The 25,920-nt window shown below is 41.5% G+C and overlaps 1 protein-coding gene across 1 annotated transcript; it reads right to left on the reverse strand.

Moving 5' to 3' along the window:
* Nucleotides 1-1,263: 1,263 nt before the first annotated feature.
* Nucleotides 1,264-25,920, reverse strand: LOC142102052 (uncharacterized). The gene is made up of 6 exons (XM_075186590.1): nucleotides 25,654-25,920; nucleotides 16,113-16,571; nucleotides 14,905-15,015; nucleotides 11,815-11,880; nucleotides 10,186-10,276; nucleotides 1,264-5,131 (listed from the first exon to the last, which is right to left on the reverse strand). Exons 1-6 carry the CDS (start codon nucleotides 25,706-25,708, stop codon nucleotides 4,927-4,929), a joined length of 987 nt encoding a protein of 328 aa, XP_075042691.1. The 5' UTR covers nucleotides 25,709-25,920; the 3' UTR covers nucleotides 1,264-4,926.

Genomic DNA, 25,920 nt, shown 5'->3' on the forward strand with positions numbered 1-25,920 from the left:
GCCCGCCCCCGTAGACCCATAGATAAAGTTCAAGCGCTCTGGGCTGACACGGAGCCTTTTGGGTCATTGATAGTGACGGATGTCCTTCAGTTATATATAAGTATCACAGTATCCGCTGATTAATAGCATCCACAGGGCTGTGTAACGTGATGTCAGTATAAAGATAGAGGATAATAATATACTTGTAGTACACAGGTGTTTCAACGAGGTAAATTAGGTAGGTCGTTAATAATTAGGTAGGTCGTTAATAACCTCAGACACAGGTTGAGGTGCGCTGTTTATTTTACATACTTATTTTCATTAGTCATAAAGATAAGACCTGGTGTGACTGTACAACACAGAGTGGGTAAGACTTAGGAATCTAGTGCTGTCGTAGTTAGGAATCCAGTATCAGAGGAAAGGTTCACACAGGAACAGTGCACACAGGAATGTGTCTGGTGGACACTCCCTAAGGAGTACGTTTATTAGGAATGTATGTATTAGTCTCTGGAGGTTTGGTGTAGTGTCTCTGTACCTTCATAATAACCTCACTCTTTAGAGAGTTTCCACAAACTGACTGGTGAAGCGTAACGGCACACTTACCCCGTATCTCCACGCTTTCCCATATGGTTTACCACCGTGCTGTCCCATAAGTACATAATAAGGGCCTAACTATGTGCTTGGGAGCCAAATATAATTTTAAAGAAATGGTTATACAGTTACTGCATAGACTTATCAAACATTCTAAACGGAAACGTGGAGGTGTTGCCCAAAGCAACCAATCAGATTCTAGCTATCATTTTTTAGACAGTGTTAGATAAGTTATAGCTAGAATCTGATTGGTTGCTATGACTAACACCTCCAATTTTCCCTATTAAAAGGTTTTATAAGTCTACCGCTATGTCTATCAAGGTTATAGGTGTATGAGTAGGTGGGGGCTACTAAAAAGCCTTCAAGGGCCACTTCTGAATGGCATCATGAAGAAATATATCTATATAGAAAATTGTACAGGAAGACTTCCAGTACATTCGGTGATAGTTCCTGATATATAGCCGTTTAACAGCCATTTTCATCATCATTGTTCTTCCAGATATGACCTCCCATATGTGTGTGCTAAAACTCCACCACCACCTCTGGCTGCCCCATTTGTTCCCCAGCTGCATGTAAATGTACTTTACTTTCTTTTAAGGCCATTATAAGATGAGGGGGGGAAGGGGGGGGGGGGGAGAAAGAACCCCTGGCTCTCTGTTGTATTTTTACCCAAAGATTAATAATAAAAACAGACAATGTTATCACATTTATTTTCCAGATCACAATACAAATAAAGAATGATCAGGTTTGAGGTTAATTTCCCATTAAGTTCCTTCTCTGTGTAATGTGTCGTGCATATAGCTGATCACAGGGCACCTGACTGCTGGACAGGTTAATGTTTTGTGTGAGAGATACAAATACTAAAACTTTTGTATCAGTGTACCCCACACCTCTTAGAATATAAGCCCCAAAGGACACAGGGCCATCTTTACCTTCTGTTTAATATCATTGGGCCTTATTCATTAAGAAAAGTTAAGCATAAAATTGAGTAAGTGTTCTTGCTTAAGTTTTCTGGACAAAACCATGTTACAATGCAAGGGCTGCAAATGAGTTTATTATTTTGCACATAAGGAAAATACTGGCTGTTTTTTCATGTAGCACACAAATACTTGATAACTTATTTGTACACTGAAGTGTAAAGTTGATCTAAGACTTGTCCTACCCCAACTATAAATCTGCCATTACATTTTAAATTTACCTCCCCCTCCAATGCAACATGGTTTTTCCTTACTTACTTTTGCTTAAATTTCCTTAATGATTCAGGCCCATTGTCAATTCCCCCAGGAACAGGTATAATGACACATTGTTATAAGGAAATACAAAATGTCTGTTCCAGATTATCTGGAATCGATACACACAGACGTGAGATAAAGTGGGTGTGGCTAAAATAATCCGTAGTCAGCATCGGAATGTTACCAGCAGCTCAGCTCCTTTCCGTAAATAATTGATGGACAGAGGAAACATCAGGAGTATATTCCTATTTGTGAGCCTAATACGTGACAATGTGCACACCCCTGCCCTGCGTCATTAAGGAACATATCTGCCGATTTTGTGCGTATTGTCTGCAAAATCACTCAGAACTGGACGATACACAACAGAACACAGCCACGTCCAAGTCATCTTTGAGCGCAACTACAACCTATGATTTTGGGGAGGGAGAAGGATGGAGAATGGGTGGATTCACGTAGTCAATGTACAGTAAGGGCGTTCCCATGCGGCCACGTTCCACGTCAGACTCGGGCACATACAGAAGTACGCTGGTTTTCTGCCGTATCTCTTGCACCAGATATAGGTCTAGTTCTGAATCCTAGTTATGTCAGTATTGTGTGCATGCTATAACATGTGTTTGCAATCAGGCGCAACTGTAAAAATGTCTGTTATGTACAGTAGACATTAAGTGCACCCTAATAAATGCTTTTCAGGAAAAACATTTTTTTTTAAAAAAAAAATAATCATAAATGACTATAATATTTACATGTAACATTAGTTGAATATATATATATTTTTTTGTGTTCTTTTGAGATTTTATATTCCACATAGGTAATGTATCCTGCAGTGTCTGGTCTAGTAGAGCACATTAAACCTACACCCGTAGTCATCACCACACGTATCTTTAGATCCGTTCCTTGTTGACTTTGGAGTACAGAGCTGAGTTACGCGCAGTTTAAAACATTGCTTAATGACTTAATGACTCAGGCCCTCCGCGTGTAACAAAGAGGACAAACTATGGCCAATGTAGTCCGTTGATCCATGTATTCAGATTTACTCTGGGACTGGTGGCAGTAGATTAAGATGAGTTGTCTCTTCTTTCATACAATATGGAAGGTGGCAGGGATTAGGGCCAGTGAAATATATAGAGGATACAATATAACCATATTAAGCACCTCAGATTAATTTCTACAGCACAAATATGATTATTGACTACAACTTGCTTCTGTTTAGTGTAAAAAGTGATAGCGATTCGTTATTGGTCATCCCAGCCAGAATCTAGACTATCGCAGTTTTCATATGTCCGGTTCTACAGTAGATGTGATAAGAATTTCAATATAGGCATATCAGTATCGCGTACAATGAGGCGACCTATATGTGTGGCTGGCCGGACTCAATGGGGCCTGTTTGTGTTATAGAACGACGTACAAAGACCCATCTATCATTATATCCTTACACCATTTATCAACATGTCTGACAATGACACAATCGATGTTGATAGAACCATTATTCGTATCAGAGTTGCTTTAGGCTCATACATCATGCGTTATCAAGCCAATTGCCCAGTATGGCCTGCAATATTGCAGCAGGTATGACCGTTATACCATAAATTCTGTAGGAGGGTGAGCTGGCTAATCACCCTGGATGGCTGGTGGATCTGGAAATGATAATGAGATCAGTCTTGTGTTAATTCTAGAAATGATTAGGTTTGATGGTCACCAAAGCAGTATGAGGATACGAAAAGAAGCGTCAGTGAAGAACCCAAGTCCTCTAGAGTGTCTGGAAGGGATGATGGATGGAAAGTACGAAAGGGACAGAATGTGGTGATCACACATTTCCTGGAGAGTCTGGAAGTGTCGGAGTTTGGCCATGATACACTCCCTGGAGACGCTGTAAAGGACAGGATATGGGGTTCATTCATCCATTGCAGAGTATGGAGGAGACAGAATTTATCATTGGTCCATCTACTGAAGAGTCTATAAGGGACAGGGTGTTGTGGTCATAATTTAGTTGGAGGAAGGGACAGAATTTGTCATTTACTTAGAGAGTATGGAGAGGACAGGGTTTGTTACGGCTCCATTTACTGGAGCTTGAAGGAACAGAATGTGATGTTCATCCATCTACTGGAGAGAACAGAATATGGCAGTCTTACATTTACTGTATGGGGATACGGTTTGTTATTGCTTTATTTACTGGAGCATCTGGAATGGATAGAATGTGGTCACCATAAATCTACTGGAGAGTCTGGGGGGACAGTGTTCATTGTTTAACATCTACTATAGCATCCGGAAGGGACAGAATGTGGTGGCCATACATCCACTGGAGTCTGGGGGGGACAGGGTCTGTTGTCCAACCTACTGATGTTGCCTTGTTACCCTATCTACTGGAACATCTGGAAGGGACAGAATGTGGTGGCCATACATCCACTGGAGTCTCGGGGGACAGGGTATGTTGTCCCACCTACTGATATTGCCTTGTCACCTTATCTACTGGAGCATCCGGAAGGGACAGAATGTGGTGGTCATAAATCCTCTACAGAGTCTGTACGGGATAGAATTTGTCATTGTCCCATCTACTGTAGGGTCTAAAAGGGAAAGGATGTGATGGTCATACACCCACTGGACAGTCTGGTGGGAGGGCTTTGTTGTTGCCCCCTCGACAGGAACATATAGAAGAGACAAAAGGTTTTGATCATACATCCACTGGAGAAGCAGGGGTTGTGTGTGCCCCATCTACTGGAGCTACTGCAAAGGACAGATTGTACTGGTCATACATCCTCTGGAGATTCTTAAGGGGATAGAGCATCTTGAAGGGACAGAATGAGTTGATCATACAGCCACTGGAGGGAATAGAAATGGTAATTTCTGCATCTACTGGAGGGGACAGTGCTTTGATGTAGTGGTCATACATACAATAGAGGGTGCAAAAATTGTTATTGCTTGTCTGTTAAAACGTCTGTAAAGGGTCACAGTTTGCCATGACCTCAACTAATGTAGCGTCAGGACGCTATAGAATGTACTGGTCATACGTCCAATGGAGGGGTAGAAATTGTCACTGTCCATCTAGTGAAGTCTGGTTGGAACAGGGTTTGGCCCTAAATATATACTGGTCTGGATTGGGGTTGTCCCATTATCTTACAGCACAGTTTTATTGATGCTCATACAGAGGAGTGATCGTCCCATCTTTCCACTCAATCAGGATCTCTCCATGTCTCAAGGTTGGAGAGTTAGGATTCTGTCCTGGCTGCTCGGAGGGAGCAGCTGTGCCCGTTAGAGGCGATTGCTCATGTGTAGAACCCAATTTATGGATTGGTTTCACAGCACTTGGCATTGCAGACAACAGCTTCCTTTTCCTGGAAAATAATAATTAAAACATAAATTAATATATATATATTTTTTTGTTTAATTCAGTATAGAGGTAGCAGTGTGTGTGTGTGTGTGCTTGTATTTCTATAAATAAACACAATGTACTATTTATGATTGTGACCTTACGTTTACGCAAACAGGAAAACTGTGAGAAAACAGTGAATTTTTGGAAAACTTGTAAAAACAAAAGTAAAAGCAGTGGCCATATATTATAAAGTAAAATGGATGAGATGACCCTTAATCTGTTTTATATATTTCTCATTACATAATATTTGACATGTTAATTTTTGACATTTAAAAAAAATATCTTACAGTTTTTAAGTCTTTTATAAGAGGATTTATCCACGTTTGGTCACGTTGTGTAGCACATTTGGGCAGCACGGTGGCTCAGTGGTTAGCACTTCTGCCTCACAGCACTGAGGTCATGAGTTTGACCCCAGAGCAGGTCTCCTGAAAGTTATTTCAGCAGGAGATTTGAATATTAAATTCCCAGAACAGACTTAGTGACGGTGGGGTGGTAAGTGGCCTTATCACTCTGCGTGGACAGGGGTGAAGAACGCACTCCCTGCCACTGAGCAGGTGCAGAGGTCTAGGCTGATTCACATGCAAGATTCCTGACTCATCCTGGGCTGGTTAGTGGACAGCAGAGCACCATGTAAAATGTGTATATAATCATGTATTCCATCTGTGTGTAACATCTGTATGTATCACTTAGATCAGGTGTAGTGTCTGTTCTAGGATGGGCTGGTCACCCCTCTCGCAATGGGCAGACTATCTTGGCATAGAAAGCTGGGGACATAAGTGCCATGTGTAGCGATCCAGGAGTGCCCAGAAAACACTACGGAGTGATGAAAACATTTATAAAGGTGGGGACACAATTTCACTGTACAAATTTATTTCTTTATATTTCATCATTCTGTCACCTGCACTGTTTAGTTTTTGTATTTTTCCTGAATTGGCAGGGTGCTGGTTTGCACTTATCCTTGTGATCTTCAATCATCATCGTCACATATTTATATAGCGCCACTAATTCCGCAGCGCTGTACGGAGAACTCACTCACATCAGTCCCTGCCCCATTGGGGCTTACAGTCTAAATTCCCTAACACACACACACAGACACAGACATACACACAGACTAGGGTCAATTTGACAGCAGCCAATTAACCATCGAGTATGTTTTTGGAGTGTGAGAGGAAACCCACACAAGCACTTCTGCCTCACAGCACTGGGGTCCTGAGTTCAATTTCCGACCATGGCCTTATTTGTGTGGAGTTTCCACACAAATAAGGCCATGGTCGGAAATTGAACTCAGGACCCCAGTGCTGTGAGGCAGAAGTGCTAATCACTGAGTCACTGTGCTGCCCAATCTCCATGATCTATGGGTGATGTGTACCTGAGGCTCCAACTTCTAGGGGCAGATTGGTCATAGGCCTTACAGGGAAAGTTACCGGTAGGCCGGTGTCCTAATGAGGCCACCTGACGTTTCTTTTTCTTTTTTTTTAATTGCAGCTTTTTTTTCACCAAGGAAGGTGACTGGTCCCCTTCCCCGGGACCAGCCTACTTCCTGCAAGTGGCCGCGGATCTGTGGTCCTTCCCCCATGTGTGCGGCCTATCACAGAAGAATTAGATATCACATGGCCTGGCATCATCATCATCATCATCATCGTCATTCATTTATATAGCGCCACTGATTCCGTAGCGCTGTACAGAGAACTCATTCACATCAGTCCCTGCCCCATTGGAGCTTACAGTCTAAATTCCCTATTATATACACACACACACACACACACAGACTAGGGTCAATTTTGATAGCAGCCAATCAACCTACCAGTATGTTTTTGGAGTGTGGGAGGAAACCGGAGCACCCGGAGGAAACCCACGCAAACACAGGGAGAACATACAAACTCCACACAGATAAGGCCATAGTCAGGAATTGAACTCATGACCCCAGCGCTGTGAGGCAGAAGTGCTATCCACTAAGCCCCCGTGCTCAGAGCCGTAACTAGGGTGGTACAGACGGTGCCGTCGCCCCGGGCGCAAGCCCAAGGGGGCGCAGCAGCCGCCCGCTACCTAGCCCTATCTTCTGCGGACGTCATGAGAGAGAGAGAGATTAACTTTCCGCAGTGGAACGCATGTGCGTTCCACCAACAGGAAGTTCGGCATTTGGAACGCTTGACGTCCGTGTGTATTAGTCCCTTTCAGAAGCTGGATGGAATGCTGCAGTCACGCCAGATCCAGGAGTTAATCACCCTCCAATTTATATAGGAGAGGTAACAAGCTCTGCAGATAGAAACCGGACACGGAAAGGGATATACTGCCACTAACTGTAAGTGAACGTTTCCACTATTCCTGGACACCTATGCCAATATTCAGGATTTACAAACATTAGGAGGAATGTTCATTCAGGACATTGTTTATAAATAGAAGCTTTGTGAATTTTAACTGGTTGTCATCTTTTAACCATTTCACATGTTTGCCTCAGTGCTGAACACTGATAAGAAATAACTTTCATTTCATGTGTGCATAATATTACAGAGACTTATAAATGTATACAATTGTGTTTTATGTATGGTTTTTTTCTGGACAGAATTGTACATTATGTAAGTTGAATTTAACCAAACATTTGAAGTAATATGTAATTAATATCCAATAAAGGATAATGAATTGTACAATCACAGAGCCCTAAACTATGCGAAATGGATTTTTCTGAATGGCTTAGACATTTTTAAGTAATGTGGCCATTTAACAAAAGTCTAACAGGAGATATCGGAGATATCTTCCTCATTAAGCAAATTATCGCACAATCCAGCAGTCCCCATAATACTCAATGGGGACTGTGGTGTCCCATTGGTATATATATATATATCTCATGCATTTGCAAATATGTGTAACAGAATTATTTCAGTAAGGTGCTAGCCACACCCCCACAATAGGTTGGCCACACCCACTTGTCAAATGCCACTCCCACTTATATGGGGGGCGCCGGTGCCTTGTCTCGCCCAGGGCACTAAAATGTCTAGTTACGGCACAGCCCGTGCTGCCCGGCATCATGTGACAGGTGCCGTTCCATGTGAGCAGATAAGCGCCACTGGAAGCTGCTGAAAGGTAAGTGTGGGCACAGTGGGGGGGGGGGGCTGTTGGCTATGTGTGTGTGAGAGAGCAGCAGAGGGGGGTGCTGTTGACTGTGTGTGTGTGAGTGAGGGAAGCAGTGGGGGGGGGGACTGTTGGCTATGTGTGTGTGGGCAGCAGAGGAGGGGCGAAAGGCAATGGTGTGTGTGAGGGCAGCGGGGGGGGGGTTAATGGCAATGCTGTGTGTGTGAGGGCAGCGGGGGGGGGGGTTAATGGCAATGCTGTGTGTGTGAGGGCAGCAGGGGGGCTGTTAACAATGTGAGTGTGAGGGCAGTGGGGGAGGAGCTGATGGCAATGGTGTGTGTGTGTGTGAGGGCAGCAGGGGGGGCTTATGGCAATGTAATGTGTGTGTGATGGCAAAGGGGGCTTGTGGTAATGTAATATGGGTGTGAGGTAGGTGTTGGCTAATTAAGAGGTGTGATTTTGTTTGTGGGATGATGGTGGGGCAATTTAATTTAATAGAGGGTCCTATTAGTTTAAGATGGGGTGGTTTGGGGGGTATTAATTGAATATGGGGGTGAGTTTGGGAAGAATGAGGTCTATTTATTAAATGGGACTATGAATTATTTAATGGCAGTGGAGGTTGCGGGAAATAGGTAGATTTATTAAACATAAATGCTATTTTTTGCTGTGGCGGTGGGCGTTCTCTACTGTAATTTGGGTGGGAGGTAGGCTATTAATTTAATGGTGGACTGTGGGTTGGCGCTAATTATTTATGGGTGCTAGTAATTTATTTGTGGGTCCTATTAATTTAAGGTGAGGTGACGGGACCTTTAATGGTGGGGTGGTTTGGGGCTATTAATTGAATGTGGGGCTGAGTATGAGAAAGAGGGCTATTTATTAAATGCGAATATGAATTATTTTATGCAGGCATGGTCGTGAGAAATGGCTATATTTATTAAAAGTAAATGCTATTAATTTATTGCTGGGGCTGTTTGGAGGGAGGGAAATAGGTTTATTTATTAAATGTGAATACTAGTATTTTAATATTGGGGCTATTAAATGTGGTTGCTGTATTGATTTAACACCGGAGCTCATTGGAGTTTTCTAAATTTCATGTACTCATTTTTTTTCCCAAATAGGGCCCCCAGCATCCAGGATCCAGACAAGCAGCAACTGATCAAGAGACACCAGCAGCCACAGGTGGGGAAAGCAACAAGAACAGGTAGGAGAGAGCAGGACAGTCTGACAACTGTATGTTTCTATATTGGCAGTTCCTCTGCACCATGTTATTAAATAAATACAAATATGTATATTGTGATGACATTTTCTGTTACCAGGTTTCTACTTCTACATTCAGTTGCTCATTTTGTCCTACTTTCTATGTATTAATGCACCCATCACTTGTACACAGAGGACGCAGCCATTATGCGGATGAACCAATAATCATACGTCCCAATTCCAGCGGGACAGTCCTGATTTAGGGCTCTGTCCCATGAGAGGGAATGTTGGAGAGAGTGTGGTATGTAATGGGCAGTCTAGCACTTTGGTGGCATAGTCAACTTTGTACTAATCCCACCCACTTTTGTGTTGGCCCCGCCTACAGTTGATATGGTTCCGCCCACATGAGGCCACTTCCAGATTTTTTTCCAGGGCCACTTTATGTTCCCAATCCGTCCCTGCCCCACTTCCCTGATGGGGGTGGGGGGTGCACAAGATTTCAGACTCTGGCAGAGACCTCGGTGGATCCCAGGGTAAGGAGAAGAACATATATATCTAGCAGAATCACCGCATTCCTAAATAGTGAAGATTAGCCCAGCCTCCTGATCGAGTACATTAAGGCAATCCTCTGACACTGAAAGGGTTAACAGAGACTAACAATAGGACTGTGCATTGTTTAAGCTGTGCAGGACTCTCATACATAGGCAGTGATCCCAAATCAATAAAACAAAATGACTGTATTGGACTTACTTATTGACGCGGACATTCAGCATCAGTATGATCACCCCCAGTATAAACGTGAGCGGGCTCAGGATTAACATGGCCGTTTTCCAGCCGGTTCCTAGGGAAAGAGAACCCGATATTGGAATTATTTCTCCTCTGACCATTTTCTGGAACATTTCACCTTTTTGTTACCCAAATACAAAGCTACAAAGTCACCTGAGACTGACTCTATGAGAGATCTAAGTCAGTAGAAAGAAATCTGTCAGGCTTTAGGATACCACCATTCAGCGACCAACAAAGTAGCCAGCTATGGGCATCAAGACATAAAATAATAATGTGGAACTTTAATTTAAATATCCTGTGGCTTCTACAATCTACCTGCAGTCGTACTTGAACCTGTTGGAAGTTATGTGATCCTACAACTCATTTGTGTATATATATTTTTTTGCAAGTTCTGAAAGATCACATCTGCCAGCAGTTCTTACTTTCAAGGGGAAGGACGATATTTGTGGGTCAAAGGGGATGTGGCCCAACCGAAATGGGCGTGACCTCTTCCAAAATGGCTGCAGTTATGGGCAGTCTGGGGAGTGGTTGAGGTGGGGGAGTGGCAGTATGTCCACGTTCTCCAATCGGGATGTTGGTAATGTATGCTGTATAAATAGATAGATCTCTCTGCGCTTTCCCTGTCACAGTGCTGTCTCCATGGTAACGGTACCCCTTTCAGAGCACATGCTCTGTTCTGTTCCCCTCTACAGTCAGTGCCAACTACATGGAAAACACTTAACGTGTGTCTATAGCTTAGATATAGGGGAGCAGCAAGCGTGTGAGCTGAACAAATATTCCTGAAAATGCAGCTTATCAGTTCACAAGAAACTAGTGACATCTGTGAACCGTGAGGCACGAGGCATTTAAACCATACTTGCCAACTCTCCCGGAATGTCCGGGAGACTCCCGTATTCCGGGTGGGTCTCCCGGGAATGTATGGCAGTCTCCCGTATCTGCCCACTTCCTAGTGAAGTGGGCAGGATTAGGTCCAAAATGCCGCGATTCTCCGGGAATTGCGGCATTACGTCATGATTTTCGGGTCCCCGCCGCCCACACACCTACCTCCGCCCGGCAGCTCCTGGATGCCAACTAGAAGAAGTTGGCAAGTATGATTTAAACCACTGGTTTCTCAGTGATGTCACTAGTTTGTAATGAATTGATAGGCTGAATAGATTTGTTCAGACTGCCTCCATTGAGTGTGTGGGCCATGGGTGTAATGTAAGAAGCCTATATGGCAGTGTGCACTAATTCTAATGAGAGCGCAACATTTCTAACAGAAGCTCTTATACCTCTCCTCAATGTCCCGGAATATCTTGCATAGGTGAATTATTTTACTTGACTGGACCAGCAATTATCTCTCATGTTATTGTGTAAGGAAATCCAAAAAACCTGACCTGTTGGAGAAACTACCGGCCAACGACTCTACGACAAAGGAACAGGCTTTATACCTTATGTCATTTTATCTCTGTTTTTCATATTTGTTTAGTTCCCCCTTAAAACATACCTATAATGTAACATCATTTTACTACTTGTATTTAATTTTTAATAATTAATCACGGCTCCACTTTTAGTTACTGAAGTTATATGCACATACATGATAACGTTACTCACTCTCTTCCTCGAACACATAGATCCTCTCACTTAGTCTCTCCCAGGAGCTGGCGGACTGCTGATCGGCTGAAAGATGAGTAACAATAGAACTAAATCAGACATGAATATAAAATATTTTATCCAGGTGATTGAGACTAATCTGCAGACTCTGGGCTCCCCCACCATAGTTCTGTCCCCAGGGCCGCCGAGAGGGGGGTGGGGGGGGGGGGGGGTACTAACTACCTGGGCCTGTGCCCTCACTCTGATGTTTTTTTATTTATTTTTTTAAACTTTTCTTTTTTCTAAATGTTTTTTTGTTTTTTTCCAGGTGTGACATCATCACGTCACGCCCGACATCCAGTGAAGAGCCGCGCACAGAAGGAGACAGAAGACAGAAGTGAGAAGAAAAGAAAATAAAGATGAAAGAAAGCAGTACAGAGGTAAGTGAAAGAAGAGAAATGCAGAGAGGCACAGGGGGTTAAAGAAAGGAGGGAAAAAAGCAGCATGGCACAGGGGGTTAAAGAAAGGAGGGATAGAAGCAGCATGGCACAGGGGGTTAAAGAAAGGAGAGATAGAAGCAGCATGGCACAGGGGGTTAAAGAAAAGAGGGACAAAAGCAGCATGGCACAGGGGGTTAAAGAAAGGAGAGATAGAAGCAGCATGGCACAGGGGGTTAAAGAAAAGAGGGACAAAAGCAGCATGGCACAGGGGGTTAAAGAAAGGAGAGATAGAAGCAGCATGGCACAGGGGGTTAAAGAAAAGAGGGACAAAAGCAGCATGGCACAGGGGGTTAAAGAAGGAGGGACAAAAGCAGCATGGCACAGGGGGTTAAAGAAAAGAGGGACAAAAGCAGCATGGCACAGGGGGTTAAAGAAGGAGGGACAAAAGCAGCATGGCACAGGGGGTTAAAGAAAAGAGGGACAAAGGCAGCATGGCACAGGGGGTTAAAGAAAAGAGGGACAAAAGCAGCATGGCACAGGGGGTTAAAGAAAAGAGGGACAAAATCAGCATGGCACAGGGGGATGAAAAAAGAGGGGCAAAGGCAACATGGCACAGTGGGATAAAAAAAAGAGGGACAAAGGCAGCCTGGCACAGGGGGATAAAGAAAAGAGGGACAAAAGCAGCATGGCACAGGGGGTTAAAGAAAAGAGGGACAAAAGCAGCATGGCACAGGGGGATGAAAAAAGAGGGGCAAAGGCAACATGGCACAGTGGGATAAAGAAAAGAGGGACAAAGGTAGCAGGGCACAGGGGGATAAAGAAAAGAGGGACAAAGGCAGCATGGCACAGGGGGATGATGAAAGGAGGGGGCAAAGGCAGCATGGCACAGGCAGATGAAGAAAGGGGCAAAGGCAGCATGGAGGGCGCAGTGTGATCATAAGGGGGCATAGCGTGGTGATGATAAAGGGGCACAGTAATGTGTGTGTGATGGCACGGAGCTTTTGGCAATGTAGTGTGTGTGAGGTAGATGGTGGCTAATTATTGGTTGCTATTTTGTTTGCGGGGTAATGGGAATACTATTTTAATGTTGGGGCTGGAGGAAGGCCTAATTATTAATCATGGATGCTATTGATTTAACGGTGGGGCTGGCTGTAATTTTCTAAATGTAGCCATTTTTTTCCAAATAGGTCCTCCAACATTCCAGGATCCAGACAAGCAGCAACTAAAGAAACCAGCAGCCACATGTGGTAAAAGTGAGAAGAACAGGTAGGACAGAGCAGTATAGTGTGTGAAATGTTGTGATTCTAGTAGGGACAATGCCAATGTTTGGTGAGCCCAGTGGGTGCAGACCAAGACTGAACTCTTTCTGTACACACTGCATTCTTTCTATACTACACAAGGGTGCTAGATGTCCTGAAAGTCAGGAGTGCTTGGACATATGTGACGCTCCGGTGAATTCAGGACCTATTGATTTTGATGTGCTAACCACGCCCCAATGGCGCATTGCCACGCCCCCAATCGTGTGACCACACCCCTGAAAATTTTTCCAACTATAAGGGGGGCCCCATGAATTTGTTGTACCGGGGCCCTGAATTCCTTTTGGCAGCCCTGTCTGTCCCCCTGGGATAAATGGGACACTGGCTCTTTCCAGTGTGATGTATACTGTGATATATGAATGTACAGATCGACTAATTATGGGCGAATTTCACTGTCTAGATGTGTACTTGGTATTGTAAATATGGTTTATCCTTTTAATTAGTTTTATGCATGGCAGGTAATCAGGGAGACACTAGGGTGCGCTCTTGTCCCAGGGCATATTCAATTTGCTAAATATTAGGCAGTCCAAAAGAGTTATATTATGGAGACATACAGGAAGTTGTATAATATTTACTCATATGTTCTGGAGTGTTCCATAACGTCTGTTGACCACCTTATACAAAATACCTGCTGATAACATTTTCATATATAATAGTTCCAGATGTTTATCAAACCTGAAGATATTGTGATATAAGTGATTCGCAGTTTAAGACTTTTCCCTATTCAAAGCAGACGTCTTCTAAAAAAAACAATTAGAGGTCACTACAGGAAGCCTGACATGACTGATAACAGAGAGCAACAGCTCCCAGCTGCATAGAAACTGTAGATGTCAAATATCTCAAGTTCTGTCAACGTATGGAAACATTTACATATGGAATACTTGTGAATATTTTTAGCAGATCATTTTATAAAAGGTAGCTTCTATATTAGGTTTAGTGTTTTTTTTTAGTTCCAACAAACACCTCCAATTTTTTTGAGAAATAAAAGGTTCTCTATTAAAAATAGGAAAATGTGTTGAATATATCACTTTTTTTCTTCTAGTGAGGTCCTGTTTTTAGTATTATTCCAAAATATAAATACATAAATAAGTTACTAAACCACCAGGATTGGTCCTGCTATTCCTGGAAACAACTAATATCTGCTTGTTTTGCTCTCCCTCTCAGTCGTATTTTAAGTTTTATTTTCTTTCACTGGCTCAAAAAGACAGATCTGCTGTTATAAGTCCTCTGTAGAATTTACATCAAACAAAATAAATATAATACAATGATTTCTACTGTACAACTGAGAATATGGAGCTGAGAGACGCTGAGATTGTCACTGAACCAGAACGGAAAGTCGTGTAGAGAAGACTCACCAGCGTCCAGGTCTGTGTAGACCTGTCCAGGAATCTGAGTGGTTGTCCTGTCACTCACATGTGGGTGTCTGGGGGAAGATTTCAGGCTCTCTGTCGTGCTGCTGAATTTAGCTTATAAAACACAAAATACAAATTTAATTACAACCAATAAACCAGCCAACTGCAATGTCACAGATACAATGTATCAAACCTTCTATAAAGGAAAAGTAGAGATGTTGCCTGTAGCAACCAATCAGATTCTAGCTATCATGTATCTAGTACATTCTAGAGAATTACAACTAGAATCTGATTGGTTGCAACACATCCACTTTTCCTTTTTAGAAGGTTTGATACATTTACTGTCTCTCAAGATGTTGCACATTTTGAGGCCCTCACTAATTACATTGTAAATATTCACTGCATTTATGTTAGTGCATTTATGGTTTTATATATTTTTTATATTTATGTTACTGCATTACTGGTTTTATATTTATGTTACTGCATAACTGGTTTTATACTTATGTTACTGCATATTTCTCACTGCACTATCATTACACTAGAAATACACTCTGATATTTATATGTGTGTGTTACCCTCAGTTAAAGCTGCCTTTAGATCAGTATCCTACCGAACTGGGCAGTTAATGGGACTTAGTGGTAATCTTATTAATAAAGCAGAAACATAACGGGGATAAGAATAGGTGTGAACCTCTTCTTTACCGTGGAGAAAACCGTTTGCGGGATTTGAACCAATATTCGTGAGAACGCCGTCTATCTGTTCTCTAGAAATCCGAGTTATCACCGACACACTCTATATTTCCTATTTGTTCAGCAGAGAAAATGGCTACCTCCACGGTTGTACTTAAATTAAATTTAATATTATCAAACAAGTTGTAAAAATTAAGTTTACGTTTATGTGATATAACCATACAGATGGGGCGAAGTTAACTGAGACGAAATGTGACAATTAGTCCCAGGATGCATGAATCAGGACGAGTTTAAGGATGCAGCATTAATATACTTGTGTATGAGTGGATGCAGCCAATATAATACAACCTGCTTCATCTGTACATCTATTATGTCAGGTGATATTAGTATTAGAAATCTAAATATATAGTGTGTTGGCCATGCTTATAATGTGTCACATGATTATTTTGGGGTCACATGACTCCTCGTGGTAGAGATTAAATAACAGTTGGTTAGTTTTCCATGATGCATTGCTCCTTTTACATTCATAAAGCCCGTCAGTGACGTCCTCCCACTCTCGCTGGACGTGAGTAGGGCTTGTGAAGGTCTCCCCGCAGACCGCCGAGTCCAGTGGCGTTTTCCAAGCGCTGAACTTGTCTATTCCGTTTGACACAAACACTTTCTTGGTCCCTTGTTTGGCAGTCAGATGGAGCTCATGACCATAGAGAGTGAGGTGACCCCTCTTGTCGCAGACCCAAGCCTGATTCCTTCTGCCCTCGCAAGGTTCCATCCCCAACGTGGGCAGATGCAGCGTTTTCATCACTGTCAGGCACCGGTTGCTCATCACGTTGATGAGGGAGTTGGAGCTCCTGTCCCAGGTCCATTGTTGATGAAGAGATTGAACCTTACACTTTGCCAGAGAGACTCTGCCGGTGTCCTCAGCCGCATGAATACACTTCTCCAGCTGGACGTTCCTTATCATGACGCTCTGGCCCTCGGTGACTATGGGAAGTAAGTCAATATTTTATAAATAGTTTTTGTTTGATACCGTTGGCTATTATGACACTTTACACAGAAATATTTCTCATGCTCAGAATCTTTAAAAAGAGACAAACATTTCTCATCCTACCCCTTGACGGCTCTAACCCATTAAATCCATTTTAAATAATGTTGACAGTGCTGGACGTTGCCCCTAAATGTTGATTTATGTACCCAAATGACAGTGAACTGTAATTTAGTGATCTATGTGATGTTAAATACTTTCGTGTCAAAAAGTATTATAGGAGTGATACCTTTATTGACTAACCCAAAAAAAAAAATGATTGATTATATTTGCTAGCTTTCAGAGCACAGAGGCCCCTTCATCAGTTTACAAATGAATGACTGAGGAAAAGGCACAACATTTATGAGCTGTTACATCAAGAAATATGTACAGGAGGGGGGGATACATAATTAAAATAAGCTAAAGTAATAAAACGAAGGTTTTTGTTACGGGTGGAAGAGTAAAAGTCTTAAGAGTTCAGAGATGTGGAGTCAATTTGCTGTGTGTCCATGTAGTGGGTCATAAATCCAGGTGTTAGATTGAGCCCTTGAGTTAATGACTGGAATGTTCGTATCAGTTTGAATTCCCATATTTTTCTCTCCCTGGACCAGGACACAGTATGGCAGATTTAAAAGTCTTAATACTAAAAAGTATTTTTAAAAATTACAGGGAGAGAAAAATATGGGAATTCAAACTGATAAGAACCGTATTAACATAAGTCACACCAATACACAGATGAGCACTTAGAAGGGGGGAGGTGTCCATTGTCCAGAAAGCCCCCTCCAACATTGAAATATAAAAGATATAACATCTGCTACCTTTATGTGCTGGTGTGAACAAATATCACTACTAGTAAGTATCCTGTGATCTGCCTACACCTGCTATATTGCTATATTGACCAACAAAACATTTCCGTCTTCCGTCTCCCAGCTTTCCTTTGTGACCTATACTGTCTTCCATCCCACGGCCTCACTTTGTGGAACCCAGCACTGTAATATAATGCTCTGCTCGCTATGTCCTGATCCAAAGTAATGGATCAGGAGGAAGCAGCCACAGTCTCCAGCACAGAGGCGCTGCGGCAGCTGTACCAAATTCCCACAAGTAAGCGGTTCCAGGTGCCGGTGAGGAATTTTGGTGGTGGCAGCGACTATTATCCAACAACTGGGGGTATCACGGGGGTGGGCATATGGCACCTCCAGTCTGTGGGCCTGCTTCATCAAGGCACAAATACTGAGCACAATGTGCTTTTGTTTTACAATGCACGGAATTCCGGCATACGCACCCCCGAATTCAACAAGGAACGGAACTGAAGATACGTGTGCTGATGAATTCGGGTGTAGGACTGCTCATATATATTAATGTCACATGTAATTAATGAAGGTTGAAAAAAAAAAGTGTTTTATTTTTTTTTTTTTTTCCCATGAAACACATTTATTAGGATAAAAAGGATAAAATGTTCTTCCTGCGCTCCTATATGATAAGGGGAGGGGATGGGGAATGCAGCCCAAATCTCTTGAAAGTACCTACTAAACTTTCAAATTTATAAAGTATTGCACAGAGTTTAGAATGAGGCGCAAAAAGGAAGGTAGTTGAATAATAGGTTTCTGAGTATCAAACATTAATCAATATTACATCAATAACAACATAAAAACATGTATAAAACATAACAATGTCCATAGTCACGAACTAAAGGGAACAATAGTTCCAATGCATAGTTTCTCTAAATCATCTCAATATGTATCCAGATAATCCCTCGGTATGTTCTCATATTCTCCCAGGGTCCACCATGCAGTTCATATAAATGCGGGAGACAAGAAAACAAAGGTGCTCCGATAGTGTAATATATCGATACAAAGTATTTATTACACAACAATAAGAATTCCACTTACATTTAGTAAGAGTTTGCAGTGCACATCAGGGTATCTTTCGCTACGTAGACAAGTTTCTGCTAAAACGCTGAAGCGCGATCAAATCTCCGTAGTGATTTCCGGGTATGGTTGCCCTGGTAACTGGTCTCAACACTCATTAGATCCATATATTAGGATGTTATTAATGTCTGCTAAACATAACTTACATTTTTACAGATGCTCTCGCTTTCAAACACATAATAGCATGCATACATGACTGTCATCACTGCTGATTAAGGCTTAGGGCTAGATTTACTAAAGGGCGGTTGGTTTAAACCGCAGCTTGTTGGTTATTTTTTTTACTAAAGCCCAAACTGCCGTTAAAACGGTCAAAATTTACATTTTTCAAAACCACCACACTACAAATCACCATCCCGATTTCATCCATGATGAACATACCAACAGCCGGAGTTACTAAGCTGGGTTCTCTAAACCGCCGCAAAACAGCCAATCAAACGGCCAAAATGAAAGAGGTGAATGTCGAGATTGATCAAACTGCTGCTGTTTGAGCTATTTTGCCATTCAGAACATAATAGAAAGCACTTTTCACATTTCAATTATTTGGGCAATCATAATTTATTGATTAAGAGGCAAAATTAATTTAATATTAACTTATGAGGGAATATTTTTTTTTTATATTTTTTAAAGGGGACACTATTATAGCATATTATGTGGGAAATGTGAATGTATAATCATGTTAACTGATTGTTAATGGTGGATATAATTATTTATGTTGCACAATTTAGCATTACATAGTGCCCGAATAATATAATAATTAAATAATTTTGCCCCCTTAATATAATAATTTTTTTACCCCCAATAATTTAATATTATATTCATTTTGACTCTTAATCAAGAAATAATGTTTTGCCCAAATAATTTAAATGTCAATTGTGCTTTCACACACAACACATCGCCATTCATTTTAAATTGAAGCCTCAAACCGCCCTATAATAAATGCGGCGGATTGGATAACTAAACCGCCGGCGAAACCGCCACCAAACTTGATTCTTACTAAATCTAGCTCTTAAACTAACCTTGGAGCTGGAGCAAGAGATACGGCAGAAAAACAAATATTTTTGAGTCTCCGTTTGATAATCTACAAATGAAAATCTGTTATAATAGCAATACTGAACGCTTTGAACTAAGCTCCTATATTTTTAGATGAAAGTGGCTTTGCGTGCAGAGGAAAAGACCATTGTCTGAGGTTTCATAACAGGGGAAGGACCAGTAATAGGAACTACTGTGAATAGACAGGAAATACACAGCGTATAATAATACAGGAGGGAGCTCAATGTGGTACCAGTGTAACAAAAATGGTCATTTCAAATTGTGCTCATTTAAATGTAGTCAATAATAATCGTTATAAATCAACAATAGTGTAATTGTCAACATTCTAAAATAGTCTTCAGGGACATTGTCTTGTCTGTGAATGTAATCTAATCTATTTTGTTTGCTGTTTCAAAACTGTTCTTCAATAGATGTTAATTATAAGGCCTATAGAATAACAATAGATTTAAGAACTAAGGACTTTCCAGGGGCAAATCTTTAAAATATGGGACCTTCCCTGGAAATAATGGACAGCTGGTAATTAAACAATAGGAAAAAAACATATATATTCTCTCTGCAGCAGCGATAGCTGTACCTTATGTACTTATATTGTGTTCCTTTTTGCCTTTTTGTATTGTGGGAAAAAAAAAATTATATATATATATATATATATATATATATATATATATATATATATATGTATATATATATATATATATATATATATATATATATATATATATATATATATATAATAAAAGTCTAGTGGCGTGTGTCTGTGTGTGAAAAAAAAAAAACCAAGCTGCAGCGCCACCTGCTGGGCGAAGTTATACACTGACCTACTAAATTCTTAGTGTGTGTGGAAAAAAAAACCTCAAAAAGGGCTGAAATTTGCTGCAGCGCCACCTGCTGGGCGGAGTTATACACTGACCTACTAAATTCTTAGTGTGTGTGGGAAAAAAACCTCAAAAAGGGCTGAAATTTGCTGCAGCGCCACCTGCTGGGCGGAGTTATACACTGACCTACTAAATTCTTAGTGTGTGTGGAAAAAAACCCCAGAAAGGGCTGAAATTTGGTATACTAAGATGTTTTTAATTTGTTAATTTAATTTGTTAATTGTTAAAAGTGTTTATAAAGATTTTAAAAAAATATATATATATTTCTTGAAGGAGAAGTGACAGTTGGGAGTGGTTGGTGGTTGCCAGGGGTGACAGTTGGGAGTGGTTGGTGGTTGCTGGGGGTGACAGTTGGGAGTGGTTGGTGGTTGGCGGGGGTGACAGTTGGGAGTGGTTGATGGTTGCCGGGGGTGACAGTGGGGAGTGGTTGATGGTTGCCGGGGGTGACAGTGGGGAGTGGTTGGTGGTTGCCGGGGGTGACAGAGTGAGAGGAGTGTGATACTCAGGACCGCTGAGAGAGATCCGTGTGTCTGGATAGACATCTGGATAGATGTGGTGATAAAGATGAAGGATGAGGTGATGGAGAAAAATGATGAGGTGGTGACATGTGGACAAAACCACGTTAAAAAAGGGCGCTTGCGTTGGGAAGTAACGCTCTTCCCCTGAGGAGGCCTGGGCTATGGCCCAAATGCATGACAAGAACCTTTTTAACACCTTAAGTAGCTTGATTTGACTAGAATGCATGAGTATCATGCTCGGGTTAACTTGTGTATATATATATATATATATATATATATAAAATATATTTTTTAAAAATGAGTCCTTGCTGTTTAATTTTTCTAGAAAGCTGTTTAATTGCCTGTCTGGTAAAATCAACTTTGTAATACAACAAATGGTGTCATTTTTGTATAACTTCTTTGCAATAAAATGATGTAAGATATTTTAATACTTATTGTATTAAAAATATATAAATAAAAAACTATAAATCTTTGACTGTACAAGATAACTCTCCCGACACCTCTCCTGCATTCTCGCACGTTTGTTAATGACCCTTATTGTCTGGTTTATCATACTCCATCTTTAGAAACTGAATATATTTTTGAGTGATTTGCACCCCAGGACTTCCACATCAGGGACACATGTTAGTGTCTCAGTCAACAGTGCCGATTTAGACTTTTAACCCCAGGGGGTAAATTTATCAAGCTGCGGGTTTAAAAAAGTAGAGATGTTGCCTATAGCAACCAATCAGATTCTAGCTGTCATTCTGTACAATGTACTAAATAAATGACAACTAGAATCTGATTGGTTGCTATAGGCAACATCTCCACTTTTGCAAACCTGCAGCTTGATAAATTTACCCCCCAGAACTTATATTTGAGCTTTTAGGGGGCTTACCGCAACGGGGGTTAGATAAAAAGAATCTCCAAATATGCACTTGAATAGGAAAATTGACGATTATTAGTGCAAATTATCTCCAAATACCAATTTTATAAAACCTGTTTCTAAACTCAATGATCAATAGTTTCAATGGAAAAAAATATATTTAAACTGAACTACAATAAATGAAAATGTGTATGTTATTCTATTGAATTCAAATATAGATTTACATTCAAATTAGAAAGTTTACTGGTATGATTTAAAATCTAAACACTAAAAGCAATATGAAATTAATCATGAACTAAACACACAATCGACACACTATTTATTATCATAAATCCCCACCAAGTTTCAGCCCCGCCGTGCCGTCATGTAGGATATCAAGCTCTTGGGGAGAGGAGGCTTCTGGGAAGGGTTGGTCACTGACTGTCCCTGTTTTTACAGACAAGGCTGCCACTAAGAGAATGTGACATCCTTCAATGCCATAATAATGGCTTTCATAGCAGTGCATTATTGTAAATATATGTGGATGTGTTGCTGTGTATTGGGTGTGATTACCAGTTCCAGGACAATTGCTTCTCACTTCCTGCAAATTCAACACAGCTTAACCCTAACACACACCCCAATCAGCCTGTCCATAAGACCCCCCACAACCTAACACTAAGTCCATTGTTCTTCCCAAATCAAACTCTTCCTAATTCCTTTATAGTTTTAGCAAACTTTAGGTTAAATGAGAGTCTTGTAATTGGTCCATGATTACAGTTACACAGTATTTTCCTTTATAAAACATTAAGTGCCTGAGTCATTAAGGAACATATCTCTGTTTTTTGTGCGTATCGTACGCAATTCCCTTCTGCCCATGCCCAGAACGAGGACACTCGGCCGTCAACGGAAGAAAGCCCACTGCGTATGCCAACACACATGACAATTACGACAGCCTACAATTTCGGGGCGTGGGCAGGGAAGGGGGCGTGTGCCCATACTCTATACACAATGTGGGCGTGCCAAACTGAAGCGAATGCAGCCGCGTCAGAATGTAGCTCTGCGTGTGTGAAAGTTTCTTGTTTTTCTGCCGTATCTCTTGCACCAGCTAAGGGTCTAGTCCTGGGTCAGTATCGTGTACAGCTATAACATGTGTCTGCAGTCAGGAGCAACTGTAACAATGTATTTTATGTACAGTAGACATTAAGGACAGCCTAGTAAATGTGTTTTATGTACAGTAGACATTAAGGACATCCTAATAAATGTTTTTCAGAGGAAAAAAAAAATATTTTTTTAGACACTTTTCATTTCTAATCATAAATGACTATATTATTGACAGGTAACATTAATTGATTAATATTTTTTTTCTATGCGTTCTTTTGAGCTTTCATATTCCACATGTGTATTGTTTGCATCCTGCAGTGTCTGGTCTAGTACAGCAGAGTGACTCTTCACCTATAGTGAACACCACACCAGTGGCGGATCCAGGGGGGGGGGGGGGGCAATTGGGGCAGGGGCTTGCTGTCGGCGGCTGCATACTATGTGCTGGTCCGTTCGGCAGAGACAGGCAGGGACACAATCAGAGCGGCCGGCCAGCACACTCTCCCTGCCTGTCTTTGCCAAACGGACCAGCACATAGTGTGCAGCCGCATGCAGCCTTAGCTGTCAAAAAGGGGATGGGGACTAAATTGCCCCCCCCTAAATCGCCCCCATAAAATAAAATTCTAGATCCGCCCCTGCACCACACGCATCTTGAGATCCGCACCTTGCTGACTCCAGGAGTATGCAGAGCCGATTTACGTGCCGTTGCGAACAACTGCACAATGTGCTCGGTCTGCGGCCTTAAGGACTCAGGTCCTAAGAGCGGAAGTAGGTACCGCCATGGGTATCTTGTTGAATCCATTTCATTGTAATAATCTAAATAGTTTAGGACTTTACTATCCATCGTGTTATTTTGGAATGTCATAACGGGAGGCCCAGTTTTCCCCTATTCTAAGTCCACCTGAAGATTGGGCCAATCTGATACATTTACTTGCTGAGCTAAAATCTGCCACAACTCCCCTATTCAGTAATGGGCTTTAGTGTGTCCCCCATAAGTAGTGTGATAACCTGGGAGAACTGGATCTCCTGAATAGAATCGGATCCCAAGACACGTGCGCTGTTAAATTTGGGTGCAGATCTATTGCGCTCTACTGCAGAAGACACTGCAGGATACATCCAATGTGGATTATAAATTCTCAAAAGAGCAGAAAGAAAAAAAAAATAGGATTAATGTCACATGGAAATAATAAAGGTATTATGAGAAAACAGTTACAAAAAAAATAAAAAAAAGCTTTTTTCCTATTTATTTTCCCACTTATTATGATGATCTTAATGTCTACTGAACATTAAATACATTTTTACAGTTGCTCCTGATTGCAAACACATGTTATAGCTGCATACACAGCCGTCATATCAACTGATCAGGACTTAGACTAACCCTGTAGCTGGAGCAAAAGATTCGGCAGAAGAACAAGTAACTTTTAGTTGCCCAGAGCTGGATTCGGAGGTGGCTGCGTGCAGTTGCCTTTGACAAGCAGTAAGCGTCCTTTGCATTCGAAGATGGAGCGGACGTGGCTGCAATTGCTGACATATGGTCCGGTTCTGAGTATGCGCACAGTGATTACCAGCTAGTAAACGTTTGTATTGCGGAGGTATTTACTTTTGCAAACCAACTTAAAATGGCGGTGGTGGCGGCGTGAGCGCGAGAACCAATCAGAATCCACAATCTATTGACAGCAGCTTGCGGCTGATCCTCCCTACCTCCTTCTGGGTTTTTGGCTGGGTCTGTGACTGTCATCACTACCACTCAGGACTTACACCAGAGCAAGTCATACGACAGAAAAAGACAAACACGTACCTTTGAGATGTCCACAACTTGAAGCAGATGCTGCTGCGTGCGCTCCAGTTTGGCACGCCCTGACTGTACACTGACTACCTGCATATGACCAGTCCCCTCCCTGTTCCGTCTATGCAATCATAGGCTGTAATAAGTGTCTTTTGCGTTCCAGGATGATTTGAATGTACTTGTGTTTACTGGTGTATAGTCCAATTCAGGGCATGAACAGTGCAATTTTTTTGTGCACAATACCGACATGTACATTCCTTAATGAATCAGTCCCAAATTGTTCACATTGAAATATAATATAACAACAATGTGTTATGTATATTGAGATGTGAAGCTCAGAAATACTTATTGAGATATTTTAAGTACATGACATTATACCATCCTCCAAATAGTTATCCACAATGAGTAAAGACTGTTTTAACACATTAACTAATTTACAAGTTAATTTTCCTGTTTGGTGGGATTAGCCAATCAGCCCTTTTACTGCCCTATTCATTTTTTAAACAGTGTATATCAAGCTTAAATATATGTTCTGTGCTCCAAGCAGGGAGATCTTTCGCCCCTCGTTCTCCATTGCCGATCTGTTTGGGATGCTCCCTGCTAACACCTACAATGAACTAGTGTCCTCATTCAGCAAATCTCCCCATATCTGCTTGTTATAACTGTAACAACATAGGTTCAATAGCTAAAATATTACACTTCTATCTATAGCCCCCAGACAGTGTAATGTAACAGCCAACTGTTACATTGTAAACAATTTCTGTAATGTTGATACAAAGAGGTGGAATTTTCCAAACAAGAAGAAAGTATCAATCACAGAATAATATGCCGGATCGTATAACAGTTTACACAAAGTACTTGTCTTCATCATCAGTTTTCATAACCCCCCCCCCCCCTAAACTGTTTTGTTGGTTCCTCAAAAATGGTTTAAAAAGAGACTTACCCTGAAACAGGACACAGAGAGTCAAGGCAACCAGATACAACTTGCAGAACCCCATTATCTCTCAGCAACAAAGAAACAGGAATCCTCTGTACTTTGGGAAGAAAATATGATGTGTGATTTGGAATTGTGCAAACTGCAGAGTGATAAGAAAGTGCAGGATCAGGGAGGGATGTCCATTCCTGTAAGTGGTGACTGTACTGGGAAATAATAGGAAAGTGTATGGAAGAGGCGTTGGAGTTTTTCCCTTTGTGAGCTAGTTGCCGTCTG

The sequence above is a fragment of the Mixophyes fleayi genome, chromosome 1, assembly GCF_038048845.1.
Source record: "Mixophyes fleayi isolate aMixFle1 chromosome 1, aMixFle1.hap1, whole genome shotgun sequence".
In the NCBI taxonomy this organism is placed as follows: domain Eukaryota; kingdom Metazoa; phylum Chordata; class Amphibia; order Anura; family Limnodynastidae; genus Mixophyes; species Mixophyes fleayi.